The sequence below is a fragment of the Mastomys coucha genome, unplaced genomic scaffold, assembly GCF_008632895.1.
Source record: "Mastomys coucha isolate ucsf_1 unplaced genomic scaffold, UCSF_Mcou_1 pScaffold18, whole genome shotgun sequence".
Lineage (NCBI taxonomy): Eukaryota > Metazoa > Chordata > Mammalia > Rodentia > Muridae > Mastomys > Mastomys coucha.
In genome coordinates, this window is record NW_022196900.1 from 75662158 (window position 1) to 75681055 (window position 18898).

The 18898-nt window shown below is 48.0% G+C and overlaps 2 protein-coding genes across 6 annotated transcripts in view; both read right to left on the reverse strand.

Annotated features, from left to right (window-relative positions):
- St3gal3 (ST3 beta-galactoside alpha-2,3-sialyltransferase 3) overlaps positions 1-6058 on the reverse strand; it is a 209613-nt gene extending 203555 nt beyond the window's left edge. For 2 of the 4 annotated variants that reach the window (XM_031378411.1, XM_031378409.1), the window contains exon 1: positions 5843-6058. The gene's annotated coding sequence lies outside the window, so the exon portion shown is untranslated. Of the gene's footprint in view, positions 1-5497 lie in introns of all 4 variants that reach the window. The other 2 variants (XM_031378408.1, XM_031378410.1) reach the window with 2 other exon arrangements.
- Positions 6059-9185: 3127 nt separating this feature from the next.
- Kdm4a (lysine demethylase 4A) overlaps positions 9186-18898 on the reverse strand; it is a 45927-nt gene continuing 36214 nt past the window's right edge. For both annotated transcript variants that reach the window (XM_031378412.1, XM_031378413.1), the window contains exons 17-22: positions 17165-17273; positions 16697-16882; positions 13896-14066; positions 9955-10074; positions 9558-9650; positions 9186-9433 (exon numbers count right to left, since the gene is read on the reverse strand). In XM_031378412.1, the coding sequence (XP_031234272.1) occupies positions 9293-9433; positions 9558-9650; positions 9955-10074; positions 13896-14066; positions 16697-16882; positions 17165-17273 (820 nt within the window). In that variant the 3' untranslated portion in view covers positions 9186-9292. The remainder of the gene's footprint in view (positions 9434-9557; positions 9651-9954; positions 10075-13895; positions 14067-16696; positions 16883-17164; positions 17274-18898) is intronic.

Sequence of the window (18898 nt, forward strand, 5' to 3'; positions counted from 1 at the left end):
TTAATCCCAGCACTTGGGAGGCAGAGGTAGGCGGATTTCTGAGTTCAAGGCCAGCCTGGTCTACAGAGCGAGTTCCAGGACAGCCAAGGCTACACACAGAGAAACCCTGTCTTGAAAAAAACAAAAAAACAAAAAAACAAAAAAACAAAAACAAAAACAAGTAAAACAAAAACGTGTTGAGCACTGGAGAGATGGCTCAGCAGTTAAGAGCACTGACTGCTCTTCCAGGGGTGCTGAATTCAATTCCCAGCAACCACATGGTGGCTCACAACCATCTATAATGGGATCTGATGCCCTCTTCTGGAGTGACTGAAGAGAGCGACAGTGTACTCACATACAGAAAATAAATAAATCTTTAAAAACAAACAAACAAAAACTGTGTCAGTATAGTGGTTTATGCCTATAATCCCTACACTTAGGAGACAGAGACAGAAACACAGAAAGGGTTTACACAGCATTTACAATGTATCGCAGGCTATAGTCACAGGTGATCTTAAGTATAAAGGAAGCCCTGTGGGTTTATACGTAAACACTAAACTATCTTAGTATGAGAGCTGCACATTCTCAGAGGTAGGTACCCTCAGGGACTCCAGGGAAGTTACCCATGAGTACAGAGAGTTGACAGTACCACATCTGCTGGTTTAGCTTAGCAAGTCAGGGATGTATTATTCCAATCTGTAATGCTACAATGTTAGAGGCAAGGCCAGCACCGAGCCATGTTTAAAGAATACTGTGCAATGACTAGGAGAGTCTACTGGAATTGCATAGACTGCCAGGAATAGCTAAATACCATGTAAGTGTTAAAATTAAAAATATACAGTAGCTGGATATGGTGGCACACACCTTTAATGCCAGCACTTGGGAGGATGAGGCAGGAGGAGCTTTGTGAGTTCCAGGCCAGCCTGGTCTACGTACTGAGACTCTGTTTCAAAAAGGAAAAGACAGGACAAGACACTAGATGGGGATGTAGTTCAGTAGCACTGGTCTTACCCAGCATGCACAAGATCCTGGGATCAAACTCCAGCACAGAAAGTTAAAAAGAAACAAAAAACTTAAATGTCAGACAGGTGGTTGGTGACAGAGCCAAGACCCAAAGCCAAAACGTCAGCTCTTCTGTCTCCTAAGTCAGAGCTCCAATCAACACTTAGCTTTATCAAAAGCAGGCCCAATACCAAGTTTGAAGCCTCATTTAAACCCAACTAAACCAATTAAATGCATCTTAAAGTTTTATACTCTTGACTTTTTTTTTATTCTGAGACAAGGTCACACTTATGTAGCACAGGCTGCTCTTGAATTTGAGACTCTTGACTCTGCCTGCCCTTTCTGACTTCATAAATGAAAACACTTAAATATGATTTAGCCTACTTATTATTTCTTATTATTTGTTTGTTTTTACAGAGGGTTTCACGTATCCCAGGCTGGCTTCCAACTCTGTGTAGATAAAGATGACCTGGAACTTTAAGCCACTCCCTCTAACCGCCTGAGTGCTAGATTAATAGACATGCTGCCACACGCTCAGTTCATAGTGGTGGGCACCAAACCCACCCACAGCTCTGTGCATACCAGGCAAGTATTTCAGCAATTAAGTTAATTAAGCTACATCTTTGCTGATACTTAATTTTGAGATAGGTTTGAGGCTAGCCTCAAACTCTTCATCTTACTGTCTCTGTTCCTGAGAGGGTAGTACAGCGGCATACCTTGTAACACCTCAGAATGCTGTAGCACTTTGAGAGGTGCAAACAGGAGGATTCTGAGTTCAAAGGTATCCTCAGCTACACAGAGTTCAGGCCAGCCAGAGCTCTGTGAGATACTATCTCCAGATAAAACAGACTGCTAGCAAACAATAACCATCTAGAGAATGGCTGCATTATCATCGGGGTGTGATTTACTGCCCTTGTACTTCTAGCCTTAGCTTACGAGCATTATTCTGATGGAGTGTTGGCCTTCGGTTTCTTGCTGATGTCTATAGACTTGCCTCTGGTGCCCGTCTGACTTACTAGCTCTAATCTTCAATGCTCTGTGATTTAATACAGGATATGTAGTAGTTGTCAGTGCCAAAAAACAGCTCTGGCTCTTTGTACATTAGTCATAAGCTAAGTCTGCTATTCCCCACCCGGCTTTAAAGCCAGGCAAGGCCACGTGTCCCTCTCTGACCAACGAGAGACCAACCAGTAAAGCAACAGAATAGAAGCTGTAAAAGCTGGGACCCACTTGACCACCCACTAGTTTCCAACTGTCTCCATTCCTGACCACGTGTGACAAGCAGAGCTCTCTGTACACTCACAGTAAATGGGCTGCATGAACAGGAAGCCAACTTAGGTATTGTTAAACCACCAAAATCTTTAGATTTTTTTTTAACTCTAAATTATCTAAACTAATGCTTTGGATCTCTCAGTAAAGCATTCTCTCCTATGGCCAATTGACTTGCATGTTTTTATGACAAATATTTTGATTGAACAAAGGATGTTTTTGTAGCTATCCTACTTCAAGACTATTTTCTCTTTTTTTTTTTGAGGGGAGTGGAAGTGGAGAGACAAGATTGCATGTAGTCCAGGCTGGCCTCAAATTCCACAAATAGCTGAAGATCATCTTGAACATTTTTTTTTTAAACTTCTGTCTTTCTTTTAAGTTTGTTTGCCCACCAGACAGTACCCATATGGTAGTCAGAGGATCAGCTCGTTTCTTCTAACATGTGGTTATTCCAGGAATCAAATTCAGGTCAAGAGGCTTACAGCAATTGCCTTTACCAACTCAGACAACTGGATGGATCTTCAACGCCTGAGCTTCCTGCTTCTACCTCCAGAATGCTCTGACTACAAGCATGTCCTACCTATTTATGAAATGCTAGGATGGAATCCAGAACCTCATAAATGCCTAGCAAGCACTCAACCAGCTGAGCCCCACTCCCTGAACCCCACCCCCTCTTTTTTCTTTTAGTTAGAATAGTTTTTGAGTATGCTGCAAGAGAGCAGTGACCAGTAATTACAGTGGGCAGGAGCAGGAGACAATAACTACAGTATTGCCTGTATCAAAATACTATTTTGTACATAAAAAACCTATGCTGAGTAGCTAACTACATAAAAACACTACACCAGACAACAGGGAAGAGAGTCGTATCTTTTCTTTTAAAGTAGATCTAACATTGCTAGTGGAAGAGACGGTAAATTAATTATGGCAAACAGGCAAACTTTGAAGCCTATAGAGCTGAGGGGAACAGGAAGATTCTGAGTTCAAGGTCCCCAGCTGTTTGAGGCTGACCTAGGCTGCCTGAGGTTCTAAAATGGCAGGAAAAGGGGCAGTGGGGAGTTGAAGGCCAGCCTGGGCTAGACAAGATCTTGCATAAAAAACAAACAAACAAACAAACAAACAAAACACACCCACACACCACACATAAGAGAACCAATGTCAAAACAAACACAAATACAAAAGGCAGAGCCCCAGAATTAAAGAGAGACAGCTCATCTAGGTAGAAGGAAAAATACAGAGAGGCTTTTACAAGGAAGTTCCGTATGGAATGGCCATAAAACATGGGCCAGGGTAATGACGGAGAACGAAGGGCTCATTTAAGGCATAAAAAGCCAACACATGCAAATAAATACATGGAGTTCAGACAACAAAACACAAAGCCACATGGATGAAGGGACCTAGAAAGGGCAATATATCAAAGGGTATGGCAATAACCTGCCGATGCCAGGCTGCCCTGGGCCTAACCAAATAGAGAACCCTGAAAGCCAGAGAAGTGGCATGCTTATCTGTTATGGTGGGTGAGATCTAACAGAAGTGGGGCAGGGAACACATGTTCAGGGGATTCTGGGGCAACTCCCAGAAACATCAGGTCCCAATCTGTGTGATGACTGTGAGAGCTGAAGGAAGCTGAAGGAAACAAATGTCAGAGCAGTGTGGTGGTAGACCTAGGACCTGTCTCTAACTGCACGAAGCTGGGAAATGAAGACAAGACGCAAGGTGGACTCCAGCTCTGTGGCGGCTAGCGAGGCAGCTACGAAAGTGTGACATCCCCATCTAAGTGCTACTCACTGTGTCTTTCCTGCCAGGTCCTGGTCCTTATGGTGACTGGTTTAGCCTTTGATTCTCACAGGACAAAGGTGCTTCTCTAACCTGCCTTTGGATTGTTTTTGTTTATGACAGGGTCACTAGGCTAGCCTCAAGCTCACTGTATAGTTAGAGATGACCTTGAACTTCTGATCCTCCTGTCTCCACCTCCAAAACGTCAGGATTATAGGGGAAGAGTATCACCATGCCTGGTTTTACGTGGTGCTGTGGATCAAATCTAGGACTTCCTGCATGCTAGACAAGGACCCTACCAACTGAACTACATCCCCAGCCCCCAACTTAGTCTTTTGTACAGCCTCATATCCCTTTCTTTTCCTGTAAGAACGCCCTGGAACCACACACATGCATTGAGTCCTCCTCTGCCACCTTCCACATCCTGGCTTTTCACTGCCTCACTTCTCCACCAGACAGCCGTTCCACTCTTTGTGGTTCAACTCAAAAAAACTTCAGTGCCACCATGAAACCTTCCTTAAACACACTTCACATTCTTCTTGGAATTCTAGAGGCCATACCCCAAGTTTATCATTTGTGTGTACTTCATTCCCACATCCTACATAGGTCTAGAGAACAATTCCATATTTTAATTGTCTAAGTTTCCCTCAGGTCAATGCCTTGCACAAAACAAAACATGGATTCAGTAGGCGCTTGACTGTGTGAGCAAGCTCATTAATCTCTAGGAACACACTTGCTTTGCTTCATCATTAATAACATACTTGTTAGGAGACACAGACATCAGTGAAATGGAGCAACCAACACCACTTTGCATTTCAAAATGTCTGTTACCTTAGGAGACTATATAAAACTCCCAACTGTTATAAGGCTTTACTCCAATTTTTTAATCCTTCAATCCTCTTTTCCTTCCTTCAGTCTTTTGAAACTGGTCTTGCTATGTGGCTCTTGTTGACCAGGTATTATTCTATGTAGCCCAGGCTGGCCTCTGAAGCAATCCTCCTGCTTCAGCTTCTGAGTGCTATTGCAGGTGTGCACCTACCACCCCCGGCTCCGATTCCTCTGAGTCTTTAATAGAAAGTTTAGGGACACAACTGGAATTTTCATAATATCTACTGTGCTACATGTCGGGAACCTAACTCGAGGTTTTCCTACCTTCACAGTCCATCATCTATAGTACTAATAATTCAAAGGAACTCACAGAAATGTGTTAAGCACTCTTTGCTTTCTGGGATAGCAGCTGTCTCCCTTCATCGGTCACTCCCTGGGTTAATTACAGTGACTCAGTTTTACCACCATACTCAAGAGAAACAAACGAAAATGAAATTTATTGAGGAATCATAAAAATGGGTGCTACTGTAAAAAGGAGTCTAAACACATCTGTGGGACATCCTCCTAACCAAACCTGCCGTGCAAACAAGACAACTGAGAAGACAATGGGGAACACTCCAGAAGAAAACGTATCGAGAAGACGTACTTTGACAAAATGACCCGGTCGCTCCGAGGAGGATCTGGCCCCGGGGAAGGCAGAGATGGCAACCGCTACTCTTGGTGACTCCCGCTAGGCTTTCCCCGGACTTTCTTGCGCTTGTCCCACAGCGGGTCCCAGGTGACCGTGACCCTCCTCTGTGCCCAGACTCGCGCGCCCTGGGGCACCGCACACAGGTGACCTCGGCGCGCTCGGCCCGGCTTGCGCGGCCCTCCGCAGGCCTGGCCCCCACTCGGGACCCGGGCTCTGGTCCCCAGCGCGGCTCGGGCCGGTCTGACCGGGGGAGGGGCGCGGCGGCCGAGAGCTGCGTCGGGGACGCAGGGCAGGCCTTACCGCAGCGGAGAGGGAGGTCGGGGGCGGGTGGCGCCAGGGCGCACGCAGAGCGTGGAGGCAATTGCAGCGCGAATAGCGGGGACAGCCGAGGGGACCCCAGAGGGAGCCCAGGACGCGGCGGGCTGCACGGGCGCCGCCATGGTGGGGACGCAGCGGCGGGACCACCAATCCTGCAGTCCGCCTCGGCGGCCGCGCCGAGGGTCGGACATCGGCAGCCAATGGGCGCACCGGAACCGGGCGGGGCGCCAGGCAGGCCAATGCGAGGCTTCGCCGCAGGGGTGGGCGGGCCCGGACCACCGGCGACCCAATGGAAGCCGGAAGCCGAATCCACTCCCTCCCCATCCCCGGGCTGTAGTTGGGGCTTGGGAGGAGCGCCGCGTGGAGCTGCTGTGCGTGGGGCGGCCCGGCTGCAGTCAGGTCTCCTCTGGTTCCCAGAGGAAGTCTCCTGTCCCAACCCCACCGCTCTGCTGTCAGATCCGGCCGCTGGTGTAACCCCTAGAACGCCTCCTGAAGCCCTGTCCAATGCCGTAAGGGTAAGAGGCCTGCTAAGTTCAGGCGTGACCTCGAAGAAAGGTCGCAGATGGACCACAAAGCTACCCCACATACCCAGTTCAGGAGGTCGCACCTTCGTCCTGCAGCCGAGTGCATTATCCTAAGGCAGAATTTAATACAGAATTTCCCCGAAGAGGAGGTGGAGACATAACTTGCCACTCTCAGATGCCAATCTTACAGTCTTACACGTTTCTGCTTTGGCAAAAAGCTGAAGTGCAGTCTTTGGCTGTGATCCATCATAAACCCAAACTAGACCACACTGGCCAGGACTGCCTAAGGCAGAGCCAGGTTTGAAGTTTAGCAAGCTCAAAGCCCCAAGCCGTCCCCAGCACCAGAACAGAAACCACAGGCCAGTTTTGTGAGACTTGGGAAAGTCCCATAGCTTTTTTTGAACTAGGAATTTTCTTATAATTACATAGTCCAGAAATGTTTTTGAATGATTGACTTAGCTTATCACGGTGGTGGTGGTATGTACTTAACTACTCCATAAACTGAAGCAGGATTAAACATTTAACAACTTTGTGGGTCCCTGTGTCTTTGGGTTTGGTGTGTGTGTGTGTGTTTTAGTGTCTGCATGAATGTATGTTCCTGTGCCTGTGTATCCCAGAAGGCCTCATGGCCCCTGGAACTGTTACAGGCAGTTGCATGCCACCAAGTCGATAGTGGCAACTGAACCTGGGCTCCCTGTAAAAGCAACTATTCTTAATGGCTAAACCATCTCTCCATCCTATCTTTAGGGGCGGAAAAGTAGAGAGAGCTGTCAGTGGCTACAGCTTGGCAGTCGGTAGATATAGCCTTCGGTAGAGTACCTGCCTCAAACACTCAAAGGCTTGAATTCAACCCTCAATTCCCATAGAGCTGGGATTACACCAGGCCAGGCACAAGGTTATCAGGTTCTTCAGCAAGGCTGAGGTAATAAGAATCATGGGGAGGAACTACAGGTGCCCGAGGAAATTAAGTTTTCCTCTCTTCCAGGAAAGCTCAGCCCTACCTAGCTTCCCCAGCCATTTTCCCCTGAAAAATCCCAGAGTGAAGAATAGAGGGGCAAACTTCTTTCCTCGGCTCCAAGGTGTTAGCTTTGAAAAAACATCTTTGAAACTCTTCTCTCTTTCCCCACAACCAATACTAAGTAGTAGCTCCCAGGCTGCAGGGATACCAAGCAAGCCCATTGTCTAGCATGAGGGCACAAAGCTGAGGCCAGCTGGAATCCATAGGCTGTGCAGAAGCTCAGAATCACCTATTCTTGTCAAAGACTGGGTCTTCCTCCAGGAGAGCACTCATCAACTACAGGCATTGCAGAGAGCAGCTTCTATAATCCGAGAGGAGATCATGGGCCTCTTGCTTTTCAGGTACCTAAAGCATACTCCCTCCTGGTTTCACACAAGTGGAATTCTGATGCAGGAAATGATTTGCATACCGGGATACTGATGACATCAAAAGGGGTTTAAGTGAAACCTCTCTTGAGAAGACTGTAGTCCAATCCTTTTCATTAACTCTTCCAGGAAGAGCAAAAGGAGGTACTGAGAGCCACATTGCCCTGGATGCTCATGGGCCACGGCACACACCCACCTCGGCGAACGGTTTCCCAGCCTCTGCCCCACAGCCTGACCCTGGGCCACTTGGGCTCCATGGGGCAGACCACAGTCAATCCTCTGTTCAATACATTTTATTGCTAAGGACAAGGTAATGCACCAGTTTTCAAAATAATTTGGTTTATAGAGTTCATACGTAACAAAAAAAGGGAAGTATTATAAATCTGACTCCTGTATACAGAGCAAGGTATGAAGCCCCCCAATATTGGGCCCAGGCAAACAAATTCAAGAGGAGCAAAAACCTGTTTAACCCCTTCAATGTTGCCCTCTAGTCCCACCCCACCCCCACCCTCAACCAGCCCCATCCCACCCCTGACCAAGGGCGTAGCTACACCGGCCCTTGGCCTCCAGTGGCCCCAGTTCATCCTAACCCATAGATAGCCCCTGCATAACTGCAATTTCCCCTGCACAAAAATCACCCACCAGGCTCTGCCTGTTTCCATCATTAAAATTCTCCCTTCAAGGTAGTCCCCACCCACACCCTCTAACACTGTGCCATAGGGGCTTCCGTGCCTGAAGTCTGTGGGCTCATAGTACATAACCTCTGAGTTCTACTTCAAGGGTGGACAGAGGTGGCAGCCAGCTCCTTAGCATCCCAATACTGCAGCTTTGCCAGCACTCTCTTGAAATCGGTCCAGGAAGGGACAGATGGCAACCCACCTCTACCCATACATCCCCCAGGGCCCTTACTCAGCTTGGCTGAGGGCAGAATTTCACATTTTGTTTGCCCTGTGGAGGCAAAGAAGAAAGTGAAGCCCAGGGGCTGGCGGAAGCTAGTCCTGACCAAGCACACACACACTCGCGCACACACAAACACATTCTCAAGCACACAAACACACAGGTGTGTACACTCACTCCCACACTCGCATGTTCACACACTCACACACAGGTACACACGCATACATAAATACAAAAGGGGACTGGGTCAAGCACCAGCACCTCTCTGCCTTGCTGGTGCCAGCGGGCGGGTGGGTGGTAGGAAGCAAGTCCTAGGCTAAGAAAGAACCATCTGCCCAGCAGGAACAGCTGACCCATTTGGACTGGCGGCTGATGCAGTTGCAGCATCCCAGTGTCAGCCGGTCAGCTGGGGCCAGAGCAGCTGCTGCCAAGCGCCCACAGCCGGCTTGTCTTTTCCCGGCAGAATGCATCAAGGGTGGAGTGAGAAGGTGATGGGTCAGACAAGTCATTCCTTTTCTGTGTACAGCTTCACTGTCTAAGACTTCTGAGTTCCAAGTGTCTGCTGTGCTGTGGAACCCTAGAGTGCTCTCGCCTTGATGGCTGGGAACCTCTTAGATCCTGGAAACATCTACTCCATGATGGCCCGGTACAGTGCTGGCTCGATGTAATCCTCCCGGTACCTTGAGTTGATGACCCGTTGCCTTTTCTTTTCTTGCTTTACTTCCTTCTCCGTGAAAATCTCATTGAAGCGCATGTCTGAAGCTACTGACTACAAAGGAAAAGGCAAGCAAATCGTCACTTTGTGGCCACACGGCCACAAATAAACACCAAAGGGGCATGTTCCTGCCATGTTCAAGATGGGAAGGATATAAAGGCCCAGAAAACTCACTCACCAGTCTAGACTTGACTCTCTTGGGAAGCTCTTCATCCAGTGTGTATACATCATCTCTCTTAACCACCAGCTGCGAGCCATCCTCAAACTCCACCTGACAAGCAAGCAAAGGCCCTTTAGCTAGGGTACCAGAGTCCTGCAGGACCTGTGCGCACAGTGGCAGTTTCTGGTAGCTAGAGGAAGGCAACACGGTAGTAAGGACCTTCTGTGTAAGGACTGACTGCCGTGCCTGAAGGCACAATAGCAAAGTGGACACCCCAGGGCTCCAGATCTGTGAAGGCTGTAAGTGACAGGCAAGTTCTTTCAAGAGCAAAGACAAGCTTCTTGCCCAAGAGGAAACACTAAATTAATGAAGTACCCTCCCACCCTCAAATGCCCATTCAAGAACCTTAGGCTACCTGGTACATCTGGATGGGATGGGAGGCCACAAACTTAGCCCCATAGACTTGGCCATCTGTCCATCTGACTTGAACCACTTCACCTTCAGCAGGAGGCCCCAGCTGGAGACAGTCCTGACTCTGAGGAAAGAGCAAAGGAAGAGAGTAAAGAGCAGCTCCACCCAACCACAGCGGTAAGTGCCAATGACTCGAGAAGGACTCCTGCCCACTCGCTGCAGGAAAGGCAGCTAGCTCTGGGCTGAAAGCCACAGTAAGTTAAACAGGGTCTGCTTCATTCATCTGCCTAATCTGCTGCCTCTATGTGAGCAAACAAACAAAACAAAAACCCCAGACAGGTACAATAAACTCAGTAAATGTAGTAAACACAGAAGCAGGGGTGGGTTCTCCAATCCACGATCCTTGTGTCCTCTCAGATAAGCTGCTTAAGGTTCCCAAGGCTTTGCTATGGAGGAATGGTAGGACTGCGTTTGAGTACGTTCTAAGACATGTGCTTTTGAGAGTGAGAGAGAGAGAAAGAGAGAGAGAGAGAGAGAAGGAGGGAAGAAAGAAAGAAGAGAGGGAGTGAGGGAGGGACCATCTAGCTGAGAGTGGAGGCTCCCAGGAAACCCGGCAGAGCAGCTGGGTGAAGTTCAGCTTTGGCTAAGTAGGGTGACCTGCTGTGAAGCAGACAAAAGCAATGCCTGGAGATGTAGCTCCAGCCTGGTGGCCAGATCCACACAAAAAAAGAAGAACAAACACAAACAAACCACTAGCCCTTCCACTGTGCGGATATTTCCAGGAAAATTTATGATGTGTATAAAAAATAGGCCATGTGTGTAAATCAAAGACACCAAACTTTCCCAGTTTCTACTGTGTTCGTTACTAAGGTGGACGCAAAGTATAAGGGGGTAAAAAGGCTAGGTTTCACAAACCAGTAATGAAGCAACAGGCTGTGAATTTGATTTTTAAAAATGTATTTATAGCCAGGCGGTGGTGGCATACACCTTTAATTCCAGCACTTGGGAGGCAGAGGCAGGTGGATTTCTGAATTCGAGGCCAGCCTAGTCTACAGAGTGAGTTCCAGGCCAGCAAGGGCTATACAGAGAAACCCTGTCTCTAAAAAAACAAACAAACAAAAAAAGTATTTATAATAAACTTTACCATCATTTGGAAAGATCTCAACAGCTCAGGATGACAGTGTTTTCTGAATGACCAGCATACATTGTAACAAATCAGGTACAAGACCCACCCTCAGTGTGAGATGGGTGGGCAGACTTCAGGTATGTTCAATGGCCTTTCGGATTTCATATTGTTTATTACTTTATAAAAAACAAAAACCTGTTACTTGGTCAGGCATAGTGGCACACACCTGTGCTGCCGGTACTCAGGAGTTCAAGGCCTTCCTGAGCTACATGAGGCCTTGTCCCAAAAATAAAAGATCAAACTGCCCCAGTAACAAGACCTGGTAACATAGGCCTATAATCTCAACCAGTCAGGAGGCAGGAAGATCAGGAGTTCAAGGACTGCCTCAGCTATAAATAAATCCTATTTCATATCTTAAAAAATGTGAAAGGACCGGGCAGCAGCTCCATGGACACAGCTAAGGCCCTAGTTCCAATGTCCAGTTCCAAAAAATGCTACTAAAATGTTCTCAGGGAACCAGGGATAGGGGGACCTCTGTGAGTTCCAGGCAGCCAAGTCTACTCACTGCCTCAAAAAATAAAATGTTACCGCCATTCCAACTGCAATTCCATGACAGGTTTTTTTTTTCTTTTCTTTTTTGGTTTTTCAAGACAGGGTTCCTCTGTGTAGCCCTGGCTGTCCTGGAACTCATTTTGTAGACCAGGCTGGCCTCAAACTCAGAAATCCACCTGCCTCTGCCTTCCAAGTGCTGGGATTAAAGGCGTGCACCACCACTGCCCAGCTTGACAGGTTTTCTTTCTACATCTTTTTTTCTATTTACTTTTTTTGGTTGTTTTTGTCTTTGACATAGGCTCACTGTGTAGTCAGGACCAGATTTGAACTCTAGAGCCCCTGGCCTTAGTTTCTTATGAGCTGGGTTCATAGGGGAGTACCGTATGTTAATCAAAATAATGTATAACAACAGAGTGAATGGAGAATTGACCTGAAAAATATTTCATAAAAATGGAGAAATATGGCAATATCACACACACACAGACACACACACACATAGACACACACAGAGATATACACACACATATATATCAAATAATATTGAAAAGATTAACTAATTTTAGTTTTAACTTCTAATAGAATAACTATTGATAGGTAAAATTCACAAATACACAAGCTCTTTGAGAGCTTAAAAATCTCTTAGAACAAAAGGCACTCAGACAGGAACAGTGTTCCAAGTTAGAGCAGGCAACACTTCCCAGCACGTGCGTGATAAGGGAAACACACTGACCTACAGCTCAGCATCAGGTCTGGGAGAGAGCTTACTAGTCCCTGACCATTCTACTGCTGATGATCATCCTTATCTTCAGGAAAACTCTGACTTGTAACTGTGGTAGTCTGAAGGAAGATGAGCTCTAGGCTCCTTGGTCCTTACTTGGTGGAATGACATGGGGAAGATTAGGAGATACAGCCTTGATGGAGAAGGTAACACCGTGTGTGTGTGTGTGTGTGTGTGTGTGTGTGTGTGTGTGTGTGTGTGTGTGTATAAACCTGTGTCATCATGCCTACCCCTGTGCCCCTATGTCCTACTTGCATATCAAGGTGTGAGCTCTCGCTGGGCAGTGGTGGCACACACCTTTGATCCCAGCACTTGGGAGGCAGAGGCAGGTGGATCTCTGAGTTCGAGGCCAGCCTGGTCTACAGAGTGAGTACCAGGACAGCCAGGGCTACACAGAGAAACCCTGTCTTGAAAAACCAAAAAAAAAAAAAAAAAAAAAAAAAAGTGAGCTCTCAGCTGTTCCTGCTGCCATGTCTTTGCACCATGGACTCTGAAGCCATAAGCCCCAAATTAAGTGTTTTCTTTTATAAGTTGCCACGGTCATACTGTTTTGTCAGAGCAACAGAGAATAACTGAGACACTAATTAATATGCTTTTGGCAATGATGTTGCTAATGTCGTATAAATTCATGAAGAACCATTAAGGAAGAAATGGCTTTGCCCTGTTATGGTGGGTGCACAGGCTAGCACATGAAAAGGAAGAAATGGCTTTGCCCTGGTATGATGGGTGCACAGGCTAGCACATGAAAAGGAAAGGCAAAGGCTGGGGAACCTGAGCTAAGTTCTGCAGAGTGAGCCAGGAAAGCCAGGCTCAGGGCCAGGTAGGGCTCTAGTGTTTCAGGTGTTGATAAAGCTTTTGAGGTAGTTTCTCTGTAGCTCCAAAGCCCTCACCTAAGAAAGCCCAAAGCCAACTACACACACACATCCCGAGGAGGCATGGCAGAAACAAGGGCTGGCTCGTTCTTTTAAAGAATCACACAGCTTTAATGCAATGAAACTGTATCAGCACAGGTTTGCTTCCCGAGTATCAGCGCGCATCCTGAGCTAGATGCTATCAGAAATAATCTAGTCTGAGATATAAGCATATTTCAGTGGACTACAAGAAACACTGACTCCCCTGAACTTCTCAGGGAAGCTGAGTGCCCCAGCATGTACACTCTTCCTTGAAAGGGAACCTGGGACGGGCAGTGGTGGTGCACACCTTTAATTCCAGCACTTGGGAGGCAGAGGCAGGCGGATTTCTGAGTTCGAGGCCAGCCTGGACTACAGAGTGAGTTACAGGACAGCCAGGGCTACACAGAGAAACCCTGTCTCGGAAAAAAAAAAAAAAAAGGAAAGAAAAAGAAAAAGAAAGGGAACCTGGGAATAAAGGCTTCTTTCTGTTTGGGAACTGACATGGGTCAAGGAAAGAGGCCACAGTCATCCAGCTGGCAATGCCAAGAAGATGCCCCAGTCCCAAAGCGCTCCCAGAAGCCACTTGCAGACATTACCACTATGTCCTCAGGATAAAGGTTGTCACTGAAGGAGCCATCATCAAAGTTGACTTCGTAGAAGGTCTCGGTGGTGAGTCTGACCACCTCGCACTGGTAGAAGCGGCCATTCTTGTGCTTGCTGATGACTTTCTGGCCAGCTGTGATGCTCAGCAAGGCTCCCTTAGCACGCTAGAAGAAACAGCCTGGATTAGCCTGGATCGTCCTGACAGTTCTAATAAGCTCCCCTATGGGGGACGGGGAAAAGTAAGTGTGGCAAAGGAAAGACAGAAGACAAATGGAAGGCAGAACAGGCCTTTCCAGACACCTATATTCCAGCTACAAACCACTCACGTGAGCTCTGAGCTCCAAGCCAACTAGTTCTTAAATGATGCTTTTTCTTTCATTATTCTTTTTTGTTCTCCAATTTACAGCAATATCTTGCCTCAGCCATGGTATATCTTATCCAAAAAAATCCATGAACTCACTCCCCTTCATAATTTCCCTGAAACTAACCAAATAATACATTCTAATGTGTACACCTCAGGTATGTGTCATAGCATCTGGATAGTGACTGAACATCACTACCCAATCACTACCTGGGCACTAGCTCTACCCTCAGGAGAAGGGCACAAGAACTGAGATCCTCTGCTCCAAACAAACTGCCCCATTAACAGGGCCTTGCCATTGCTGGCACCCTACCTCACAGGGCCTCACCATTGCTGGCACCCTACCTCACAGGGCCTCACATTGCTGGTACCCTACCTCACAAACACTTTTCATTCTGACCCTGTCCTTGATGTGATGGCTCAAGTCCAGCTGTTCCCCAAACCCTACCCAGACACTGTTCCACACAAGCCTCTTCACTATTCTCTGAATACATACATGTGCTACTCATGTTCCTACCTCAGGGCCTCTGCGTGGCTATTCCCTCTACCCAAGATGCTTCCCTAGACACTTCACTGATCCCATTCGTCACAGGCCACTCTTCCAAAGCTCTGACCTGTGCTGATTTTACCCACTGCACCATTCATGCTCTGACATACTGTGCACTTACTAGTTTCCTGTGGATCCTTCAACTTGACTTTATGTACCTCAGGATACTGCATGAGGGTTAGGGTGTCTTGTGCACTGGTAAGTTCCTAGCTGAGCCTGGGATGTAGCAGATGCTTAACTAACATTTAAAGAATGAATTATAAAGAAATACTGCTAACAGTGTGACTTCCCTCGTGACCCCAGCAAGCTGCAGGTGTGATCCTGAAGATAATCACGTGTCTGCCATCTTGTTCCATGACCAAGCTCAGATTTCCCAGCTACCAAACTGGGTTTGATGCTATCTCAGGCTCTGACTCCAGCACAGCCTGTCCTGAGGTCTCATCCACACCTTCGTGAGGAAGCTCGAAGGAGCCCACCTGTAATCTCAGTAACCACAGGGATGGGACAACTACTGCAGGCTTGAGCTTACAGCTGACTGCACTGAGAGCTGGAAGCCGGAAGGGGCCCCAGAGTGAAACCAAGTACAAAACCATTACCTGCCCTGTCAAAAGGAAAGCCAACTCTACCTGGTGACTTCTCTGTGATCCCAAATGGCAGCAGAGTGCTCCCTGCTCTGGCCTGGCCCTGTCCTGAGTTCTTTCTTGACTCAACACACCACACTGTTGAGAGCTTGTGTGTGGGATCGCCACAGCTCATTTTCCAATGAAAACTGGGTTGAACCATTCTGCTGAAAATATCCCAGTCTTTGCTCTCATCTTTACCCCAAGCTGCCTACTGGTTGCTCACAGCGACTCCTCAGGGGCCAGTGAGGTGGCTCAGCATAGGAAAGTACTTATGGCCCAAGCCTGAACATCTGAGGACAATCCTAGGAACTCACATTTGAAAAGCCAGCCAGGTGTGGGGGAGCACACCTTTAATCCCTGAACTTTGGAGGTAGAGGCAGGCAGATCTCTGTGAGTTCAAGGCATCAGGGATCTGCAGAGTGAGATCTAAGAAAACCAGGAATAGAGACCCTGTCTCAAAAAAACAAAACAAAACAAAACAAATGGCAGCCACTGTGACAGTCACAGGTGTCACTGGAGAATCATCTGGCAGCCAAGTGGCCAGCGAGCCTGGGTGGGAGATTCAAGAAACACTACATCCACAAGGCAGGAGGAGAGAACTGACTCCGCACAGCTGTTCTGCTTCCCACATGCACGCCAACGTATGTGCACACAAATGACTCAAAAGTATGACCTTTCAGAAGTTAGCCTCATTCAGCAAGAGAAAGAAACTTAAATGATCCAGGGCCTCCCTGCTTGGGCGCTGCTCACTACTACCGGCCAGATTCCCAGAACCGCCCTGAATGTTTGTTCTTATAAGACATACTCCTCTGTTTCTGAAGCTATGATCACACCTCTAGCTCCCTTCTCCTTCCTCGGGGCCCGCCCAGGTCCCTCCAGAACTCTACCAGGTCATGTCCTACCTATCCTGCACTGTTACCACTGAGGGAACTGTGAACTCCCTCCTGTGTAGTAGAAAATGTCCAACTGTCAGATATGTCAGCTCTCACCACTTACAGAGTGGCTCTGAAGTCCAGGCTCAGGTGAGGATGCCCAGAAGACTTAAGCAAGGACACAGGTAAACCAAAGAACCAAGCCATGGTTTGTTTAGTACCACTGAACTGTGAAGGCCAAGGCAAGAAGTGGGTCAGACTGAGCCATATGTTAATTGCTAACTCATTGACATTTTCCATCAAGGATATGTGCTGACGTAATAACTTGGCAACATGCAGAGAAAATGACCCTGAAACCTGTCAAGAGGACTCTATCGTGGCGCCCTCTCACCTCCAGATTGGGAATCTTGTGGCGGAAGCACGTGATGAAGACCACAAAGGGCCAGTCGTCGGGTTGCATCATCACCCCAGCAGCCTGGGCACAGCTCACATGGAAGGCAGTTGGGCAGCGGCCGTGGGAGCACTGCACACAGCAGCCGGCATTCCGTTTCCTCCGCTTCTTACAAAAGACACACCTCTGCACAGAAGGGGGGGGGGAGAGAGAGAGAGAGAGAGCACATGATTCAATGGAATGGCCGTCCATCTCTTCTTGTTTTCCCTCCAAAATGCACAAAACCAAGCCAACTCCCTACCAATACATGGGAGCACCTAGGGACTGCTCTACTCCTGTGCCCAATGTAAAGTACCCATGGGGCAATTCGGCCATAGAGGGGAATGATACTGACCAAAGCCAAGCCAAAATGCACCCTAGACTCGTCATTGGGGGAGCCACGCAAATCCCACACCCACTCTGGCTTACCAGTTTGAAGCGAGGCAGAGGGATTTTGCTCACATCCACTGGACTTCTTTCAGCAATGTTGACAAACCTTGCTTCTAGAATTGCCACAGCACACGAAACATGAACCCATCTGCCAAAAGAGGAAGGGCTCAGTCACCTGTGTCTATAGCCCCAGGGGTCCTGCCGACTAAACTTCCTCTATCTCCCAGCAATGCTGGCTGGGTCACCCAGGTCCCGGAAGTTAGGAGGGAAAGTGTCATTTACCACCTTAAGTAGTACTGTGCACACACTGCCCAAGGCCAGTGCAGGATCTCCCCACTCACACCACCTCCCTACTCTGGCAAATTAAGCGGAACTGTAGCTGACTGACAGTGGTGGGGGTTTTCCCTCCCAGACATGCCCGAAGTGGAGAGACCCAAGACTGTGGAACGTTGGGGTTCCATTGATGGGATGTGTCAAAGGTACAAGGCCCTGGGTTCAGCCCCAGCTATGTCCACTCATGTGAAAACCTACAGGAGCCATGGAATCAAAAGTCTGCACTACTGGTAGGGCTGTTATTGGGGATGGGAACAGGTCTGGCCTTGGAAGGCAGAACACGGAAAGGGCAAAAATGTGAGGTTCAAGCACAGCCATTTCCACTTAAACAAAAAAGTGTTCCCAGCCAGCCCCTACCTGCCCTGGGAGAATTACAGTGACCACTGGTAATAGCCACGTATCTGTAAAGGAGTGAGGCACAGCCACACAGCCACACAGCCATCCACCACAAGCAGTATGGCAATCCTGCAAGGGTGGGAGGCTGGACACCCATGGAGTTTTATTCAGAGGCAGGCTATCCACTGCCGGTGGCTGTCAAGCCATTTGTGCTACTCTCTACACAGAAGCCCTTATAGAGCAAAACCTCAGCAGCTTGTGTTTCCTCCTCTGAGAAGGTAGACACAAGGTAGCACAAAGGTACAACTCAATGAGAATTAATGAGAGTCCAGAAACTTCTATAGCTCTAACAGTGGGTGACCTGCCTAAGCTCTCCTCAGTGCCCAACAGTTCCCCCTGAGGACATTTGCCTATCTCCAAACAGCAGGTCTAGCCAGGGAAGAGTTAACTCTATGGGAAAGTGCCTGGCACTGTACATAACTATAATCCCAATCTGTGGGAGGCTGAGGCAGGAGGATCAACAGTTAGATGCCATCAGGGACTATTCAGGACATTTCAGGAGACCCTGTCTGGAAAGGAAGAAACAGGACCAGAGAGCTAACTCAAAGGTTTCATAAGACTGGCTACTCTCCTAGGGCACCTGGGTTCAATTCCAGAACCCACATAGTGGCTTATAACCGTTTCTAACTCTAGAGCCAGGAGACTTCGTCTGGCCTATGTGGAAACCTGTGCCCAGGGTGCTCAGATATGCATTGCAGACAAAACATCCACACACATAAAATATGTTCGTTGTTTTAAAAAAAAGAAGACAGGCAGGCAACTGTAACCAGGTCAATGTCCTCACTTCCAGACCACAAAAATGCCTGTGCTGCCCCAGTCCTCAGCACTCCCTCAGGAGCAGCTCCTGCCCTCGAAGCACCGCACATGCTTCAGACCTGGGCCTGGGCATCACATGCTTCAGACCTGGGCCTGGGCATCACAGGCTTCAGACCTGGGCCTGGGCATCACAGACTTCAGACCTGGGCCTGGGCATCACAGACTTCAGACCTGGGCCTGGGCATCACAGACTTCAGACTTGGGCCTGGGCATCACAGACTTCAGACT